The sequence below is a fragment of the Ammospiza caudacuta genome, chromosome 5 (genome assembly GCF_027887145.1).
Source record: "Ammospiza caudacuta isolate bAmmCau1 chromosome 5, bAmmCau1.pri, whole genome shotgun sequence".
NCBI classification, from domain to species: Eukaryota; Metazoa; Chordata; class Aves; order Passeriformes; family Passerellidae; genus Ammospiza; species Ammospiza caudacuta.
The window spans coordinates 38,291,118-38,308,037 of NC_080597.1; the positions used below are offsets into that span (position 1 = coordinate 38,291,118).

The window sequence follows — 16,920 nt, forward strand, 5'->3', positions numbered from 1 at the left end:
GTCATCCCTTCAGACCTGCTGACCATGCTGATGGCATGATCAATCTTAGCTTGTTTCCATCAAGCAAACAGGCTTAAGCAGTTTGACCCAGCCTGGCTTCCAACAACAGGAACAGCTGAGATTGCCAAAGCCTAGGGATAATGTCTCTCAGCAAAGGCAGCAGCATTCATACTCTGAGAGCAATTCTTCTCACAGCTTATGTACTGGGTTTGGATCTTTTGCATCTCACACATCTCAGAGCCAACAAGGTCTGTATCTTATTTCACCTTTTTTCTTGTCCTCTGTCTTACCTTTTCCTTTTGCCAGACCTGTCCTATTTGACACCATAATGTTTAGATGACTCTTGCACAGTACTTGGTCTCTAGGACACAGGACCACTGCCCTTTTCCATGCATTACTCTTCTCATACTTTTCAGTCCAAAACTCCTTGGGGCAGAAAATCTCTTCTCAAGAGCTTCTGAAAGCACACTAAGGTATTGCTCCCTACACAGTTGGATAAAGCAACTGAAGTGAATGAAATTGCATCGGTATTTTATCAGACTGAAACAAAAACGCTTTAAACCTTAAATAAAATAAAATTTAAAAAAAAAAAAAAAGGCAAAAACAAAGACTGAGTAAGAGGTACAGAAGTATTTGCCACAGTCATCTTCCGTGCACACAACAGCCCAAGAGTTTGGTACCAGCGCCATACATTCTGCTGCCTCGCTGCTTTGCCTTCTTGCCCACGACACCAAGTCTCCCCTCTCTATTCCCCAACATCAGTTGGATTGCACAATCAGCAGGACAACACAGCTGGGATAGTCCTTCTCCATTCTCCAAACACATAGACACTATTAATCTCCAAGCTGGGGAAGAGACAAGGTTCTACACCTACCTGTGAGGAGAGAGAGAGCAAAAGACAGAAGGAAACTTTGCAGTCTGGGTCTGACCTCACCTAGGAGGTCATGTTCCTCCCATCACTGCATTCAATGCCATGCACATAGAGAAAAACAGCCTGAGCATGCCAAAATGAGGTCACTCACAACAATGAATGGTAACTATTATTTTGTTAAGACCTCAACATTTCTCTCTTTACGCAAGTCCATTGTACAATAGAGCAGGTTGAGCTTAAATGAGAATTAGGAAGCAGCTCTTTAGTATGCCCCAGGTAAAAGAAGTAAGCATGCACAGAGGGCACCTGATAATATTATCTGCACGTGCACTATTGTGTAACCGTTTCCATAGGCACAAAGGACTGTCAAGCTGCCATAAGACTTCATGCTAATTGCTTTGTGAGTGTTATGAAATGTAAATTAGGACTCCCTCAAAAACCTGGAAAATTGCACTTACCTAAATCCCACAGGATTATAAGAGGGCAGTCATTCAATAATATTTCTCACCAAGAAATGTAAAATTAGACTCTGCAAAGATGTTCTGCACAAAGAGACAGATCTGGTAGTGTATATAGCAGTTGCTTTGCTGCACATGCAGCTCCAAATCAAATTTGCAAACTGGTGAAACATCTGGAGGGGAGAGCCTCAGATGGTGAGAATGATCACAATTATGGTAATACCCACAGCATTTCTTTACCAAGTGTGATGTAAAATTAAGTAGTTAATATACATGATGATTAAAACAGTTGACACAATTATCAAATGTTGCATGACTGACTACTGAAAGGACAATGTGGGGGGGCTGCCCTGTAATTTCTATTTTACCTTCCTTCTTCCAAAAGCAAGTCTCCTGCTACTAAATTCTTCTCAATAATGAAGCATAATAATGATACTTATATGCATTTGTGCCAAAAAAATATAAAATAAAAACATATTACAAGCACATCCCATAAACATTTTCACTGCTTCATTATTTAGGACCAACCAAGCATTTTACGCAATGTAGTTATTTATGATGTTTTATATACTGCATTTGGTTATGCACAAAATAGTTCCCTACTTCCTCACTGTGGCTCTTCATTGTTCAGCAGCAAGACAGGTCAGACTTCAAACTGTGTTGCAAGGGTCTTACTCTCATATCCTTGCAGGCCCTCTATCCTGCAAACACTCAGCCATGTGTTCAACTTTATGTATGCATGTAGTCTCACTGAACTCATTCATGAAATTCTAGCCCCATTTAAATTGCCACAGGTTTTACCATTGATTCCATTTAGACCCAGATTTCATCTAATGGGACTATTTACATCTGAAAAGCTGAACACATGTCCAAGTGTTTGTAAAACTGAAGTCCCAACAGCAAAGAGAAGGCTTGCTCTGCCATTTTATCTCTTACTAGCATGTCAGACCTACAGAATTATTTGCTTTATTTTTGATTTTAACTAAGTTAGGACAAAATAAACACATCTTCACTAAAGCAGATTATTAAGTTATATTTCTCCTTCTTTTTGACTATTACTAAGCTAGTTATCCTCTCCAATCCACAGGAAATAGATAATGCATAATTAACTATTTCCTGCAGAAAAGCATAATTAACTCATTTAAATTAAATAATTATTTTCCAATGCATAATTAACCATTTCTATGCACAAACACTGACTTTGCTTAGCAGAAGAGTTCACTTGTTCATTTGTACTTCAAAAAAGAATAAATTTTGGCAGCTACATGAATAATAGCTAATAAGGTGTAGTTTTCTTTCTTTAATTAGAACAGTAGCAATATTCAACCCATCTAAATTGAATTCAATTACATCAAAGTTTAAATTTCTGAAGCAACATCTGAACTACAATCTCTGCATTTGCTTCCTCATTTAGTTTTATTTTAAAACATGGACAGCGTTAGCTGACCCAAGGTTTTTTGTTTTTCTGAACAGAAAAAAAGGAAACCCAAATAATGCAAAGTCAGAAGAGATCCTTCACTACAGAAAGTAAAAATGCAGCAGTTGCTGATGCAATTCAGAACAATGACTAAAGAAATAAGAACTCTTTAAACACAAAACAAGCATCTTGCTTTTTCCGATTATTTACTATACTCAGAAGTATGGTAAGTAATCAGAAAAAGCTTTTTCATACTACTTACTATATTTATAAGCTCAGAAACTCCCAAGGGCATAACTGGATAATAATTTAATCACTCTGTTGCAAAAGTCACTGATTGTAGGGCCCATCCCTTTACTTTATCCATGACCTGTGCTTCTGGTGCTGACGTAAGACAGCATGCAAGTACAGATGGAATGAAAAATTATGTCTTCTTTTTTTGTGTGTGTATATATATATATAGCAAGATGCACAATTAAGTATGCATATTAAATGCAACCATCCTGCTATGAAAAGGGTTCTTTTGCATTTTACAACACAAAATACACCACAACAAGAGGTCTTCCTTGAGCACTTATTCTACAAGTGTGCTCACTTAGTCTTGGCAAAGCACTAACTGGTACAACTTCAGATTCATTCTTAGAATTATCACAGTATCTGCTCTTTTCTTAACAGGATCAGTCTCTGCTACTGCACAGACTTTATACAGGATTTCAGACCAAGAAAAACGCAAAGAGAAAACACACACTCTCCACTAATACAGCATATAGGAGTATATAAAGCACAACACTGTACATTTCCATACTCTACATGCAGATGTTTCCCCATGATTTCTTATCTTGAAAGAAGTATGCCAAATAAAGTGCTCTCACTGCCCCGTTCAAGCAAAAACCTTCAGCCATCACTCCCACTGTGCCACACAAAGAACAGCTGTCCTTAAATCCTTGACCACACTAAGATCCAGTGCAATCTGTATTTTGAAGCAGAATTGTTTCAGTTCCACTAGACAAGCAGGAAAAAAATTTGATAAATTATTTTATCACTCTCATCACTGAAAATTCTCACCTGCATCACTTAGATTTTTTCCTTACAGAAATACTTACAGATAGACTGAGGCACAATTAATAAAATAACTCTTTATTCTCTTTAATCTTGTAATCTTCCCCATACTTACATTTACCTGTGTCTTAGTTCTTTATTTTTATGCTTTAGAGTCATTTTACTTATTCAGAGAATACCCTACGATTAGGATTCAGTAGTAAGAAACTGAGGTTTAAATCTTTTTGCTGTAAAATAAACTCCTGTGCTTTTTCAAAACATTAACATTTAGCGAGCATAGCGTCAACACAAACTGAAACCTCCTGCCTATAGTAAGCTACAACACAGAGAACAAGAAAATCTACAAATTTCAGTCTGCAAGATGTTCAGAACAAGCCAAGCACAGAACCAAATTGATAGACTGAAATACCACCAACTGTGCCTAACAGGGTGGTACCTTGCTCCAGGCTACTGCATCCAAGCCTTTCAAGACACGTGTGGTACTTAACACCATGGTACCTGCAGATCTGTACTATTCCAAATTTCCTGCTTTGAGAAGCCTTCTCCAACACTGTCGTCAAGCAGCACCAAGATCCAGACCTGCAAAGATGAGCAAACCTTTTTTCCTACAAAAATAGTTTATTTCTGTACACATCAAGCCAACAGCTCAGAATTACAATAGGGTTAACACTTATCTTAGCGATATATGGACAAAACACTAAAGAAGTATTCAGATACCTTTTGTATTTTCATCATTTTTCAAGAGTAAAGTACCAAATATCGCTCATTATTAGTATGGCAAGCTAGCAGACTAGGTATATGCCACACAAATAGGTGAAAGTCAATATTCCTTAAGGTCTTTCTTCTTTGTGGGGTTCTTTCCTCACCTCACCACACACTTGCCCAGACCCTAAATGAGGTGGCCCTCAATGTTCTCAGACAGGATTACTCATATTGATTGAAACAGAACATTTAGGAAAAAAAAATGGAAGAGCTGACTGTCTCCTAGAGGAGAAGAGTTTCCTGAAAATTCTTACAGGTTTACTGATGTTAACATATAAACATCACCTTTTTCATTAATAAGCTATTTTCTTTTGTCATGTGCTACATGCAGGCTCTAAATTCCAGAAGACCAACTAGCTTCCTTGCTCACTGGACATTCAACCCTTCCTTTTGCTTTAACCCTGTATTAATCAGGCACGAAACTCCAGCTACTCAACTCCATCAGGGTAATCCCAGGTTCCACTCAGAACACATACAAACGTACCCATTCAACATTAAACAAAACTGCTTTAGTGAGACTTTCACAGAATTGCAACTTTTAGAGGGCCCTCTGGAGGTCATCTAGTCCAAGACCCACCACAATCCATTCAAATAAAGCAGGTTCACCTGGAGCAGGTTGCACATGATTGTGTCCAGGTGGTTTTAATTACCTCTAGAGGAGGAGACTCTCCACAACTCCTCTTGTCTTTTAATTAAAGCAAGTACACTGCTACAGCAAAGCACACTCCAGAGAAACCAAAACTGCTCTGGCTAAACAGCATCTAGACACCTCATAGTTCTTGGTGAAAGGGAAATCATAATATAAAACAAGTTATTTTCTTAAAGCCCAAGCCATCATTTCAAATTGCCAGACCCCTTATGAAGGCTTGAACCATCCAGCACAACAGACAGTCAAAGATGTGGCTTCAGCTGCCACAGGTTTGCCATGATAGTGAGCAGGAACGGGAAGGGAAGGAGCCAAGCAGTGAGAGATTAGTGACTTGCAGCATCACTCAGGGCCCATCCTGACACACAGCCCCAGGCTCACTTGGGTGCAGCAGGCACTCCTCTGAGGCTTCACCTGCCAGCCATACTCCATCAGCCACATCACCACAACCACCTCCACAGCAGGAGCTGCTTTCAACAGCCAGGCAGAGCAGGAATGTGCCTGGCAGCAAACAGCAGCACAGACACAACTCCAGGTGATCCAGCTTGGCGTTGTCTTTTTTACCATGAGTCCAACAACGTGAGGAACCATTTTCTTTGTGGCCTTTCCCCATTGTTAAGTCTTTCATCTTCTGAATAAAAGTATATTTTGAGGACTCTTCAGAAGCGTGATGTTTACTAAAGAGAAATACTAACATTTTTAACAAGCCAAGTGATTTACATGCAAGAGATGAGTAATGTACTGTGAAATGGAATAGAACATATAACTACATCTTTTCACAAAAATAGAAAATTTATTCAAGTACACTGGTGTTACAAAGAAGCTACAAAGTACTGTGCTACAAAATAAGAGCTGCTAGACACAAAAATGCCATTTGATTAAATTTTTTCATTTTGCTTAGTACATTTTCTTTCAGCAGGCTTTATTTATACAGCCATGCAGCATTTAAATTATTTTTTTGGCACTGGAACCTTAATTCAGATCAAAGTGATTTTAAAAACCTAAGTTTTCTTCTCATTTAATTGTAAAAATGTAAGACATCAGAAGTTTAATTATAAATAATTGGTTAAAAAAGGGAAACCTTTCTTCTGCGACTAATGTTAATTTTGCCAGAGCAACACTCTTTTCTTTCTTAAAGAAAAAAACTCAAAACAAAACCGCCCCCACAGACAAAATGACCTTTAAAAGTTTCCTCAAGTACAATTGAAACTGTTTGAAGAAAATGAAACACATACACTGAAAATTCATGGAATTTATTACAAAGAAATTCTTGTTATAATTCAAGATTTTGCACTAAGGAAATACATAGACAGAAGCATACCATACCAAGAAGTATCTTCCCAGGAGGTGTACCGTGCTTCTTTTTGGCATGAGAGCTGGAAGGAGGCCTGGAAAGCCAAAGAGAGGATAGCAGAATGGGAGCAACCTTGCTAGAGACTCACAAACTAAACTTCCAAACCAGAAATTATTTCAGAGTTGCCCAGGATGATTCACCAACTAAATACTGGCACCAAAAAGGTCAGATAGAGGGCCAATACAGAGAGGCTTAATCCAGGATATAAATATTCTTATCATTTTAGTGAGGCCTAGAGTGCTGATATAAAACACATAAAATAAGGCTTGTTAAGATCCTGCCTCATATGTGAGTCTAATTTCTTCATTTTCTTATTAAAATATTAGAACTATCAACATTGTTGCTACTACTAAGTAGTAATATCAAATAAATACAGTATCAAATACAAGAGAAGGTATGACAGCACCTTCAGTGTCACATAACTGTTGGAAATGAAAGGATAAAACAAGTCACAGTGTTCCTTCAATTTTTCTTTATTGAAAAGAAAAACATCTATTTTTAAAAAGCATATGAAGAATGAAAAAAAGAGTATAGCACAGAAGGTTCATAACCTACAGAACAACAGCTGCACGTTCCACCCACAGAGTCACACCCGACACAATATGGGCTCCTACTTCAGTAAGAGAAATCCACAGTGATTTGGAGACAGGAAACTTAGGAAAGTTACTCTAATGGCCAGAATTGACTAAAGGCATCTCATCTGAATTTCCAACTGGATCTTATCCTCTTCTCAAAGTAGCCCAGTACAAGTCCCCTCCAACAAAGGAGCCAGCCAAGCATAACTGATTCTGACCCAGGAAAGCTGACAGGCTGTGAAATGAAACCAAGAAGATTCCAATGTTTCCAAAGTGCTACAATATCACAAAGACTAAAAATACCAACAGGATCAATCTGCAGAGGAGAAACTACTAAACAAACTATAAAGGCACAGGCATTGTCTGCTTCAAAAGGAAGATTTTTAAGTGTACTATTTAATGTGCTCCTTTGCACATTGGGCAGCAAGAACTTCCCATGTCTTTTCAAAGGCCCACCACTGAATACAATATTAAATTATATATGCACACAAAAGACTTGGAGAAACCAAAGTCATAGAAGTGGCAGACTTTTGAAATTATTCCCACTTCAAGATTTCATGTGACAGACTGAAACAAATCAATAGTTTACAAAAAAAAAAATTTAAAAAAAATCTAATTATCCTGGATCCCAGATTAAGAATTCCAGTTCTTCCCAGTTTGCCTCCAAGATGTTGGTTATAATTTAATTAGTAGCACGTTTCAATGCAAAGTGTCTACTAAAACCCTATTACATGTATAGGTATTAATAAAGAACTTCAACTCAACCACTCACAACCTCACTTAGAGCAGGTTGAACCTTAAGCATGCTACCTCTGGGAAACATTCTGGGGTAAAATGCAGGCACAGGAATTACCACAACATCCATGGCTCCAAAACCAGCCATACACTGAATATTTACAACTGAAATGACACTGGGACAGACCTCCTCTGCCTGCCTTCTAGAGGTAACTTCAGCACACAGCAATCTTTTCTACACACAAGCTGGTTTCCTCCTGAACTCTTTCATCTCCTATTGGAATCTGGATGAAGACATATCAAGGGGCTCTTTGAGCATAATAAATGCATACAGTTTTGTGCTGGTTGGCTGGATTTCAGGGCTTGGTTTTAACTGTGATGTTCCACAATAAAGGGCTTGGCTGACCCCTATCTACAGACAGGTTTTTATTTTCCTTAACTCTTAAAGATCTTTATAATGGACAACATCCAGTGACTCAGAGGTTTTTCCTCTTCCCCCCACTAAGTAATTACATCACCTTAAAACTGCTTCAAACATCAAATTTAGGAAACTATTTTCAGTGGAAGAGTATTTCTGAATACTTTACTCATACACTGGAACTCCATGCTGGCTTTTTTAGTATCAAAGTAAACAGCCATCTCCAACTTCAATAGCTGCTGAGACATAAAAGCTATTTTAAAAAGCATCAACTGAGAAATATTCCTGCATAGAAATTGGAGGCTGGATGCTCCTGATACATCATGACACTGGAAGCGCACACACTTAGCCAAACACACCACCTCCTAAATAAAAATACCTGATTCACAGAGAGCCATACCACTTTGAGATACATTCCCTTGTATCAGAGGGAGAGAAAAATCTTAGACAAGCAGTTAACTCAAGTTACACTTTGAGCAGGCAGCCAAGCAATTGGAAACACTGTGTACAGAAATGAAATGCTATCTCTAAGTTAGGGCTGCAGATAAACACTTGTGGAATATCTTTTAGTTAGGTATTTGAGAGTGTTCAGAGTGATTTCCCACTTAAGCACTGAGTGCAGGTGATTCAACAGCAATGATGTGGAAGTGGCACACTGGAGTCTGGTTCCTGGGCCCAGCTTCCAATTATTAACTGCTATATGTAAAAAGCCATAGAGGTGAGAAGACTGCACAGAAACCTAAGAAGGGCATTGGCTGCTGTTGAGTGGGTTTGTTTCCATGACAATTTTGGTCACTGAATAGTGACCCTGTTTCAAGAGTTCAAGTCTTTTTTAGGATTTAAGTATGCAAATTACCAAGCTGCATGAAAATAGCACACAGGCACTGGCAGGGACTTCACAGCAATAGTTCTGCTACCAATTACTGCGCTGTTCCCCTGAATGAGAATTGGCCTAGCCAACTGAAGCATGTAGGAGCTAAAAATCATACAATCCTCTCATTAGCAAAATAGCCTAGGGTAACAGGAAATTCAGAAACACCCATCCTGGACACAGGATGCTAAATTCAGAAAAACGTGTCCTCCCTTGAAACCCAGGTCAGAGGTCAGGGCAGGGCTTCTGGGGTCTACTGACAAGTTGGTGAATAATAAAAGATTCCACAGATCAGTCCAGTCATCTAGAAGCAATGGTTTGTACAATCATACAGAAAATCCCCATTCAATCATCTGTCAGTCTCTGGCTTGCTGGGCCAGCTGGGACAGGGAATGCTGCTGAGGCCAATGTGCTTAAATCCTGGACAGAAGGAAATGATCTGAGGCAGTCAACAGTGACCCCCGTGAATATATTAAGGAGCCTTTGTGGCAAGCTAATAGCAAACCTGTCTAGCTCTGTTGGAAGAAAGATGCCATAAAAGGCAGGGTCTCAAATTTTAACATACAACAGAATTCTGCTGTATTTAATATAATGATAGTATATATACCCAAAGTGTTTTTACAGATTACATTGACTCTAAACAGTTTTTTAAGCATTGATATGGGCCACTTGAATAAACTATTGGACAAAAATCAGAATAAGATATAAAGGACAAAAAATCTTATACTGAAAGCACAATATTTCCAATAAAACAAAAAGCAATTTAAAAGATGAAGAGATAAAGGAAATAAGGGACATGAACACAGTAAACAACTACTATTTACCTCCAACTGAAACCTGCCACTATTCTTGAAAAATTTCCTCACAAAGCCACTAGGACAATGAAGGCTAACAGAGTAATTCAGAGTGTCCTAGGAAATACAAGGATTAGTATTCAAGGAAGCCACTTTTACTTTTTCTCCCTCTCGAAGCTTAACAAGGCAAGCTTAACGAGGCCAGGAATGGTCAGTGAAGCATCATCAAGGAACCTTCCCCAGTTACAGAGGCTGGGTGACAAAATTTTATTGGCTTCAAACAGTTTGATTTACCAATTTGCTTTTTCCTTGAAGTAAAACAGAAATTGAGAGATTACTCGATCCTTGGCTGCTGCCCCAGTGATCCAGCTTGTTTCTTTGTTTCACAATCAGCTGCCATACACAAACAGCAGCAACCCTGTGCTAGCCTGAAGCATCCTCTGAAGACAGAGCCAAGTGCGTGTTGCTGCCTTTGGAGATGTCTGTCATAAGCCATTCACAGGTTCACGAAATATTTCAATTGTCCTAAAGTAACAGAGTCAGCAGCAGTGTTGACATGTTAAGTAATATTTAGGATGCCATTCCAAAGAAACACTTTCCTCTGACTCTTCAAGTTTCATTCACCAACAGGCTAGCCTTTGGTAAAAATGGTTTAGCATGGAGCTCGGCAGAGAGTCAATCTGGGAAAGAAATTGCAAAATTGACACCCTCCTACTAGGGAGGGACTGCCTGTACAAAAAAATAACACATCTTAACTCTGGATGACCATCCCGAGACAGGATAAGCACCTGATCTAGCAGATGTGAAATGAAATCCTACTGGCATCCTGACTTAACCTGCCCACAGAACAAGCTCCCACTCAAAAGGATCATAAGGAGAGTTTACACCATCAGTCACCCCAAGGAGAAAACCAGGAGTCAAAGGTTGCCAAGGCATAAGGCAAACAATAGGCTTCCACAATCAGGAGAAATTTCAAAATTTATCTTAAAACTTTTAGCATAAGGTTCAGGTGTCCAAATAAAATGCTTCCACCTTTCAAACAATCATTTCAGACAAAAATTAGGGTCAAAAGAACAGAGAAGGAAATGGGCATTTACAAAAGGCTTCTTTTCCAAAAAGCAGACAGTTATCCCAAAATCTGAGTAAAAACTATAAAATATCCAGAAATATGTATTTTTTTTAATCAAACATAAAACACTGGCTGAAAGAAGAGATTCACTTCTACATAAGTAACAATAACACTAAGCATCTCTGCCTTCAGATTTAGTCTGTTTCTCCAGCTTTTTTTTTTTCGGAGCAACTCTCACCACAGGTTGCCAGCAGTCTTGCATCGGTTTCAGCATCAAATATTTCAGCTGAAGAAAGAAACTACATAAACAAACAGCACAGTCTGATTCAGTCAACTTCACAGAAAAAAAGAATAAAAGAAAGAAACGAACCTAGCAGCAAACAACAAGGGAAGGGCAAACTTCCAGATGAGGGAAGCAAAGGAGCTCTAATTCATCACTCTTGCAGCAATCAGATGGTTAACAAATTGAGATGAGATACTTCTGAGCCTTTCAGCGACTTTCGCTCTGGCAAACTTAAAGGATTCAGAAGTGCAGCTGGAATACATATGGGAGATGTTGGAGAAAGCTGAACACTTGAATTTGTAACTCCATTGTGTGCTGGAAGAACTTCCTGCAGATGAGGCGCATCCCGTCAGCGACTCAGGGAGACTCTCCGTCTGCTAACAGGCATGAATTTATCTCTGAACTAGCTACCAGAAGTGACATGCTTTATGTTAGTGTTACATATGCAACAAGAATCTTAAAATAAAGCCAGTGGGGACACAACTTCCTTTTTGCTTTCTGTAATCTCTATACTACAGCAACTCAAATGGAAAAAAACAAAAACCAAAACAAACCACCCACTGATATTTTGGATGAAACTAAGATTTCACATTTGGATCAAAGTGTTTCATTCAACACAATTTTTTATGCAGAAATCGTTTTTAAATCAAAAGCCAAATACATATTTAGGTTATGCTCAACATTTAAAAAAGAATTGGTATTAATAGAATATTATTGTGCCGGGTTCATCCCATTAGACAATCAGTTATCAGTTCACTTGCTTAATACTCAGCTACAACACAAACTCAACTACAAACCTTTACTACACAGCCTAAGTTACTCAAGCATCTTCTCCAAGTTATCTTTACTCCTCTATGAATATGTTAAAGCTCCTGTTTCATATAAAAATTATCTTTATGGTGGTTTGAAATTAGCATGCAGAAGATGGAACAGAGGGGACAAAGGGAAAACACTACAGAGAAAGCACACAAGCCCCTGTCTCCCCATCACCCACCTCACTCCCGGAATTCAGAAGATTGCAGCTACCTGTAAACTGGAGCTACTAAAAGCTACTGGAGAGGTGCACTCAGAGCTGAGAAATTGAGAAGACAACAAAAAAGGGCCATAAAAATCGCAAATGTAAATTAATAATCAAATATACACACACAACAAGGAGACAGATGGCGAGTAATTTTCCCCATGCACTTACACTTGTTCTTCTAGTGCACGTATTTGGGTCACTTGCTAGATTAAATCTCATGTGGCAGACCCAACAGAGGTACTGTCAAATGTGTATGAGCTCAGCCTGTTTTAAAATGATGCAAGTCTGACACTACAGGGTGAAAACATTTAACAGGATTTTTGCAACACAGTCTGGAATATAGCCCAGTGACTTTGAAACAGGGCTGATGGATATTTTCTATGATCAGCAAGGCTGCCCCATTCAGGCCTGCTAAATAAAATGCAGTGTAAGCTAGAGAAAGTTGGTCTGTGCTACCAAATTTCATGGAAGAGCCCTACACAGACAGAGACAAATCTGTGCTCATTTTCCAGAACACTGATTTTGACAATATGTCACTGAGACAATACATCACTCAAGGTTAAAGCTTCCTACCATACTCCCCCTAAAATATGCCTTTCTTCTGAGATTTAGAAGAAAGGACCACCTCAACAGATGAGCTGCTTCTGCCACGTTTACTGTAACAATGCATGACCTCGGATACACAGAGCACTAAATCTTCCCCTCCCCAGCCATGCACTGGCAGTGACCTGTCTCAGTCAGCACAGGCCACATGAAGGATGACAGCCTCCGTGTAAGGCACCTGCAGGTCAAACTGCCAGGTGGGCTGGTGGGGCTTAAATGCCAGGCAAAAATGGTCATGCCTATGTGCAAGCCTAATTGTAGCAATGGGCCTCCCTCCTGTAAGAGGGAGACACTGACATGAAACACAAACTGTGTGCGCAGAGATTAGCCCCCCCAGCCTTTAATCTGGCAAGAAACTGAATTTAACTTGGTGCAAGAAGCAATATCTTCAACACATCTGCAGGAATGGAAATTGCATTCCTCTCTACTCTGTTACCAGTTTTAAGATGATTTTGCTTAACAATAAATAAACCTTTATTAACAAGCAATGTGAGCTAGAGTAGCATCAAGTATTTCCCCCCCTCTTCTTCATTCATCTCTTGTTTTGGGTTTCTACATACCACATTCAGCTTAAAATAAATAAGTAAAAAGAGGGGGAAAATATATCTATTTGCTTCTAGCTCTAGCTGAACAAGTAGGTTTTGAGCTGGGGAGGTGAAACTCTAAGTAATAATCCACACACATAACTAGGAAATATCATAGCTGTCTGTAAGAATCACAGTGGCAGGGACAAGGGTGGCAAAAGCTTGTGTTTTCTAGGTCTACATCTACAGAACAAAAAAACAAAAAAAAAAAAAAAAAAAAAAAAAAAAAAAAAAAAAAAACAAAAAAAAAAACCCACATAAACATCCAACAACTGGTCTTTGTGTTTAGAAACTGACAAGTGACACTTTCATTCAAGGCAATCAATAAGTCAACTGCTCAAAAATATTGGGATTGCACTGACTATGTGCAATATATCTGCATAGCCTGAAAGAAACGAGTTAAGCAGATTAATGACAAAAGGTAAGAACATGTACATTTGCTCACTCAACTTCCTCAGGCTTAAAATTCATGCTATTTCACTTTAAGCGGATAAAGGGTGAGAAACAAAATATTGAATCCTTTGGTACAGAGTCAAAGCCCAGACTACAAGCAAGTTTGTTATATCACTGTCCATAGAGTCTTTAGTTTGGTGCCGTGCTGCTGCTAAAATATTACATCTTACCATTGGAAAATTGATTTTGCTATAAGAAGTTTTATGATGCCACTTAATCTTGCCCAACCTACATAAAAAAATACAGAAAGCAATTACAGACACTCTTTATGTAGTAAGTTTGATCACTATATTAAAAAGAGAACAGTTGATGTAATTTCAATATAATAGCAAAGGAAGTAGAATAAAAACCATGGCAATATGCTGCCCTCCTGAAACAAGACATTGCTGGTTCCTAGCTTAAATGCACAATCTTGGTTCAGTTCAAGTTAGTAGCATGATCCATCTCCTGCATGTGTCCTGCAGCTCCAGCATCGACCTCCTTTTCTACTGTTACATTTCAAGCCAGCTCCTGCGGGGCAGCAAGATTCTGTGATTACACTTAAAAGAATACTCTGGGTCTGAGCCTGCCTTTTTGAATAGATAACCCTTTCTAGTTCAACAATTACTAGCACGAAACAGCCCTTTCTGCCTTGTCCCTTCCTGTGCTGCAATTGAAAAACATCCTAATTAGATGACCTCATATACAGATATGCCATTAACTGGCTTTCACAGCACTCTATTCAATGCCTAAATCTTAGCTACAATGATGAGAAGTACTTTATTTAGTTAGGAGGTAAACACATTAACACAGCAATCTTTTAGAATACCTTTCAAACAGTGTGAGATTAGTACTAGCAAAATCTGTGTGTGATTATCTTTTCCACACTTTCAGAGATGACACTCAAATACCACTTTTTTCTAACTGTATTAAAGCACACTCAGGCAAGATCAAGAGTAACCCTGACCTCCACATCAACAGCCCCAGCAAGTACTTCATACTGCTTTCCATGCCTAGTCCATTTGAACTGGCCTGCAGGACAGGCTTTTAGGCTTGTGCTTAAACAATCCAGGTTTTGCCCAAACATTGCAATATATGCTATGAAGGGTTATGTAAATATTCCACAGCTCCTGCAGTTTTTAACTATAATAAGCAGGTTTAAAATAGCGTCGTTGTATCAAAATATTCACTACTTCCTATTGATCCAACTCAGACCTCACATTTCAGGGAAACAGCAGACTTTTCTCTTTTATTGTTTATGAATGAAGCGTCAAAACTTTCAAATAGGCTTAAGAAAAATCACTTAGAAAATTGGAAGACTCACAGAAACCTAAAACCATTTAATTGCTCACACGGCTTCAAGTACATGTAAATGACCTGGAGGGCTGAAGCCTGAATTGCCACATTCTGCAGCCAACTCTGTTCCCAGCCAGAGACCTATACCAGGACTAACACTTGGCATTTGCTTCCAGTATAATAGGTTTAATAGTAGCAAGCCATGAAAACGGGGGAGTATTCTGGAAGCGGTGACATCTTAAACGCGGCAGGTGCACTGTAATACCGCTTAAGGGAGGAAAATTCCAAGTTTAGTAACTAATTACGGCAGGACAGGCAGGTTATTTTCCAAGGCAAATGCCTAATCAAAGACGCATCTGACCCTTTCGCATCCCATCAGCGCACCGGGAAGTTCAACTCATCATCCTGATCAGGCACATCCCTCATCCCACCTCGCCGTGCTTCCTCCCGTTTCCTCCTCTCGCACCACAGGCTCCAAGGCACCAACCCTGCCGGATAGCCGTTCAGGGAGTTGGCTGGCACCGTGGACCTGAGCCGTGCCCTAAGACCCTCCGCTCACACACCCACCAGGGCACTCCTCGCTCGCTCCCGCACGGGCAGCCCCGCACGCGTGGCCAGCCGCCGGCTCCGCAGGATTCCAGCCGCGCCGCCGGCACGGGACGAGGCCGGGAGAGCCGCGCCGGGCCGGGCCGGGCCCCCCAGCCACCCACCCGACCCCGGGGCACACGGTCTCCGGCCTCAGAGGAGAGAGGCTGATGAAACGCTGTCAAAGTCAATCCCGGCTCACTTTTTGGATGGTTTAATTCCAATGGAGCATGAATCACCCCAGGACGGTTAATAAGTTTAGCCAGGCGTGCTGTTCTCCCTAACAATACATTATAATTATGCATCTGTTTTAAATGCGATCGGATTAAGTCACCGGAAAAGGCACAAATCGGAATTTCCCCCGACTAAGAACATCGCCTTTCCGCAGCTCCGGCGGGCAGGTACGGCCAGGAGAGGAGCAGGTGGGCAGCCCCAGCCAGCCCGGCGGCGCTCCGCTCCCCGCGGCCGCCCAGCGCAGCCCGGCAGCGCACGGCAACTTCCCGCGGGCGCTCGGTGCCGGCAGAGCACTCGGTGCCGGGGGAACGGGACGGGAGGCGGCCGGGCACCCCGCTGACACCGAGCGTGAGGAACCAGCCCAGGACATGCCAACTTGCATCGTCGGGTCCCCTCCCGCTGCGTGGGGCCGGCGAGGACCGAGTCAGAGCCATCAAAGCTCCGGGACCCTCCGGCGCCGCCCCGGGCACCATAAGCGGGGCGGCCGAAGCTCTGCTCCCGACAGGTGAGCAACCCCCGCCCGCCCAGCCACGCCGCTCCCCGCCCTACCTGTCATCGTAGCAGAAGTCGGCGCTCAGGGTGTTGAGGTACAGGGCGAGCCCCAGGGCGCTGCTCAACAACTCCGCGATCATCTCTCCGCCTGCCTCCGCCGCCGCCTCTCGCACCGGGGCAGCCGCCTGCCCTGCCCGGCCTCCCGCTCCAGCCCCGCCGCGCCTGCCCCTCGCGCCCCCCGGCACCACGGGGCGCCGCTCCGCGCTCCGCCGGCGGCCACAGCCTGACGGCGACCCCGCTCCGCCGCTCCTACCCCATGGCAGCGGGGCGATCGGCGACGACAGCGCAGCTGGGCTCAGCG

The 16,920-nt window shown here is 41.2% G+C and overlaps 1 protein-coding gene across 1 annotated transcript in view; it reads right to left on the minus strand.

The window, feature by feature from the left end:
• TMTC2 (transmembrane O-mannosyltransferase targeting cadherins 2) overlaps positions 1-16,699 on the minus strand; it is a 235,249-nt gene extending 218,550 nt beyond the window's left edge. Inside the window, exon 1 of the mRNA XM_058805380.1 lies at positions 16,617-16,699. Within this exon, the coding sequence (XP_058661363.1) occupies positions 16,617-16,699 (83 nt within the window). The remainder of the gene's footprint in view (positions 1-16,616) is intronic.
• Between the last annotated feature and the right edge of the window lie 221 nt (positions 16,700-16,920).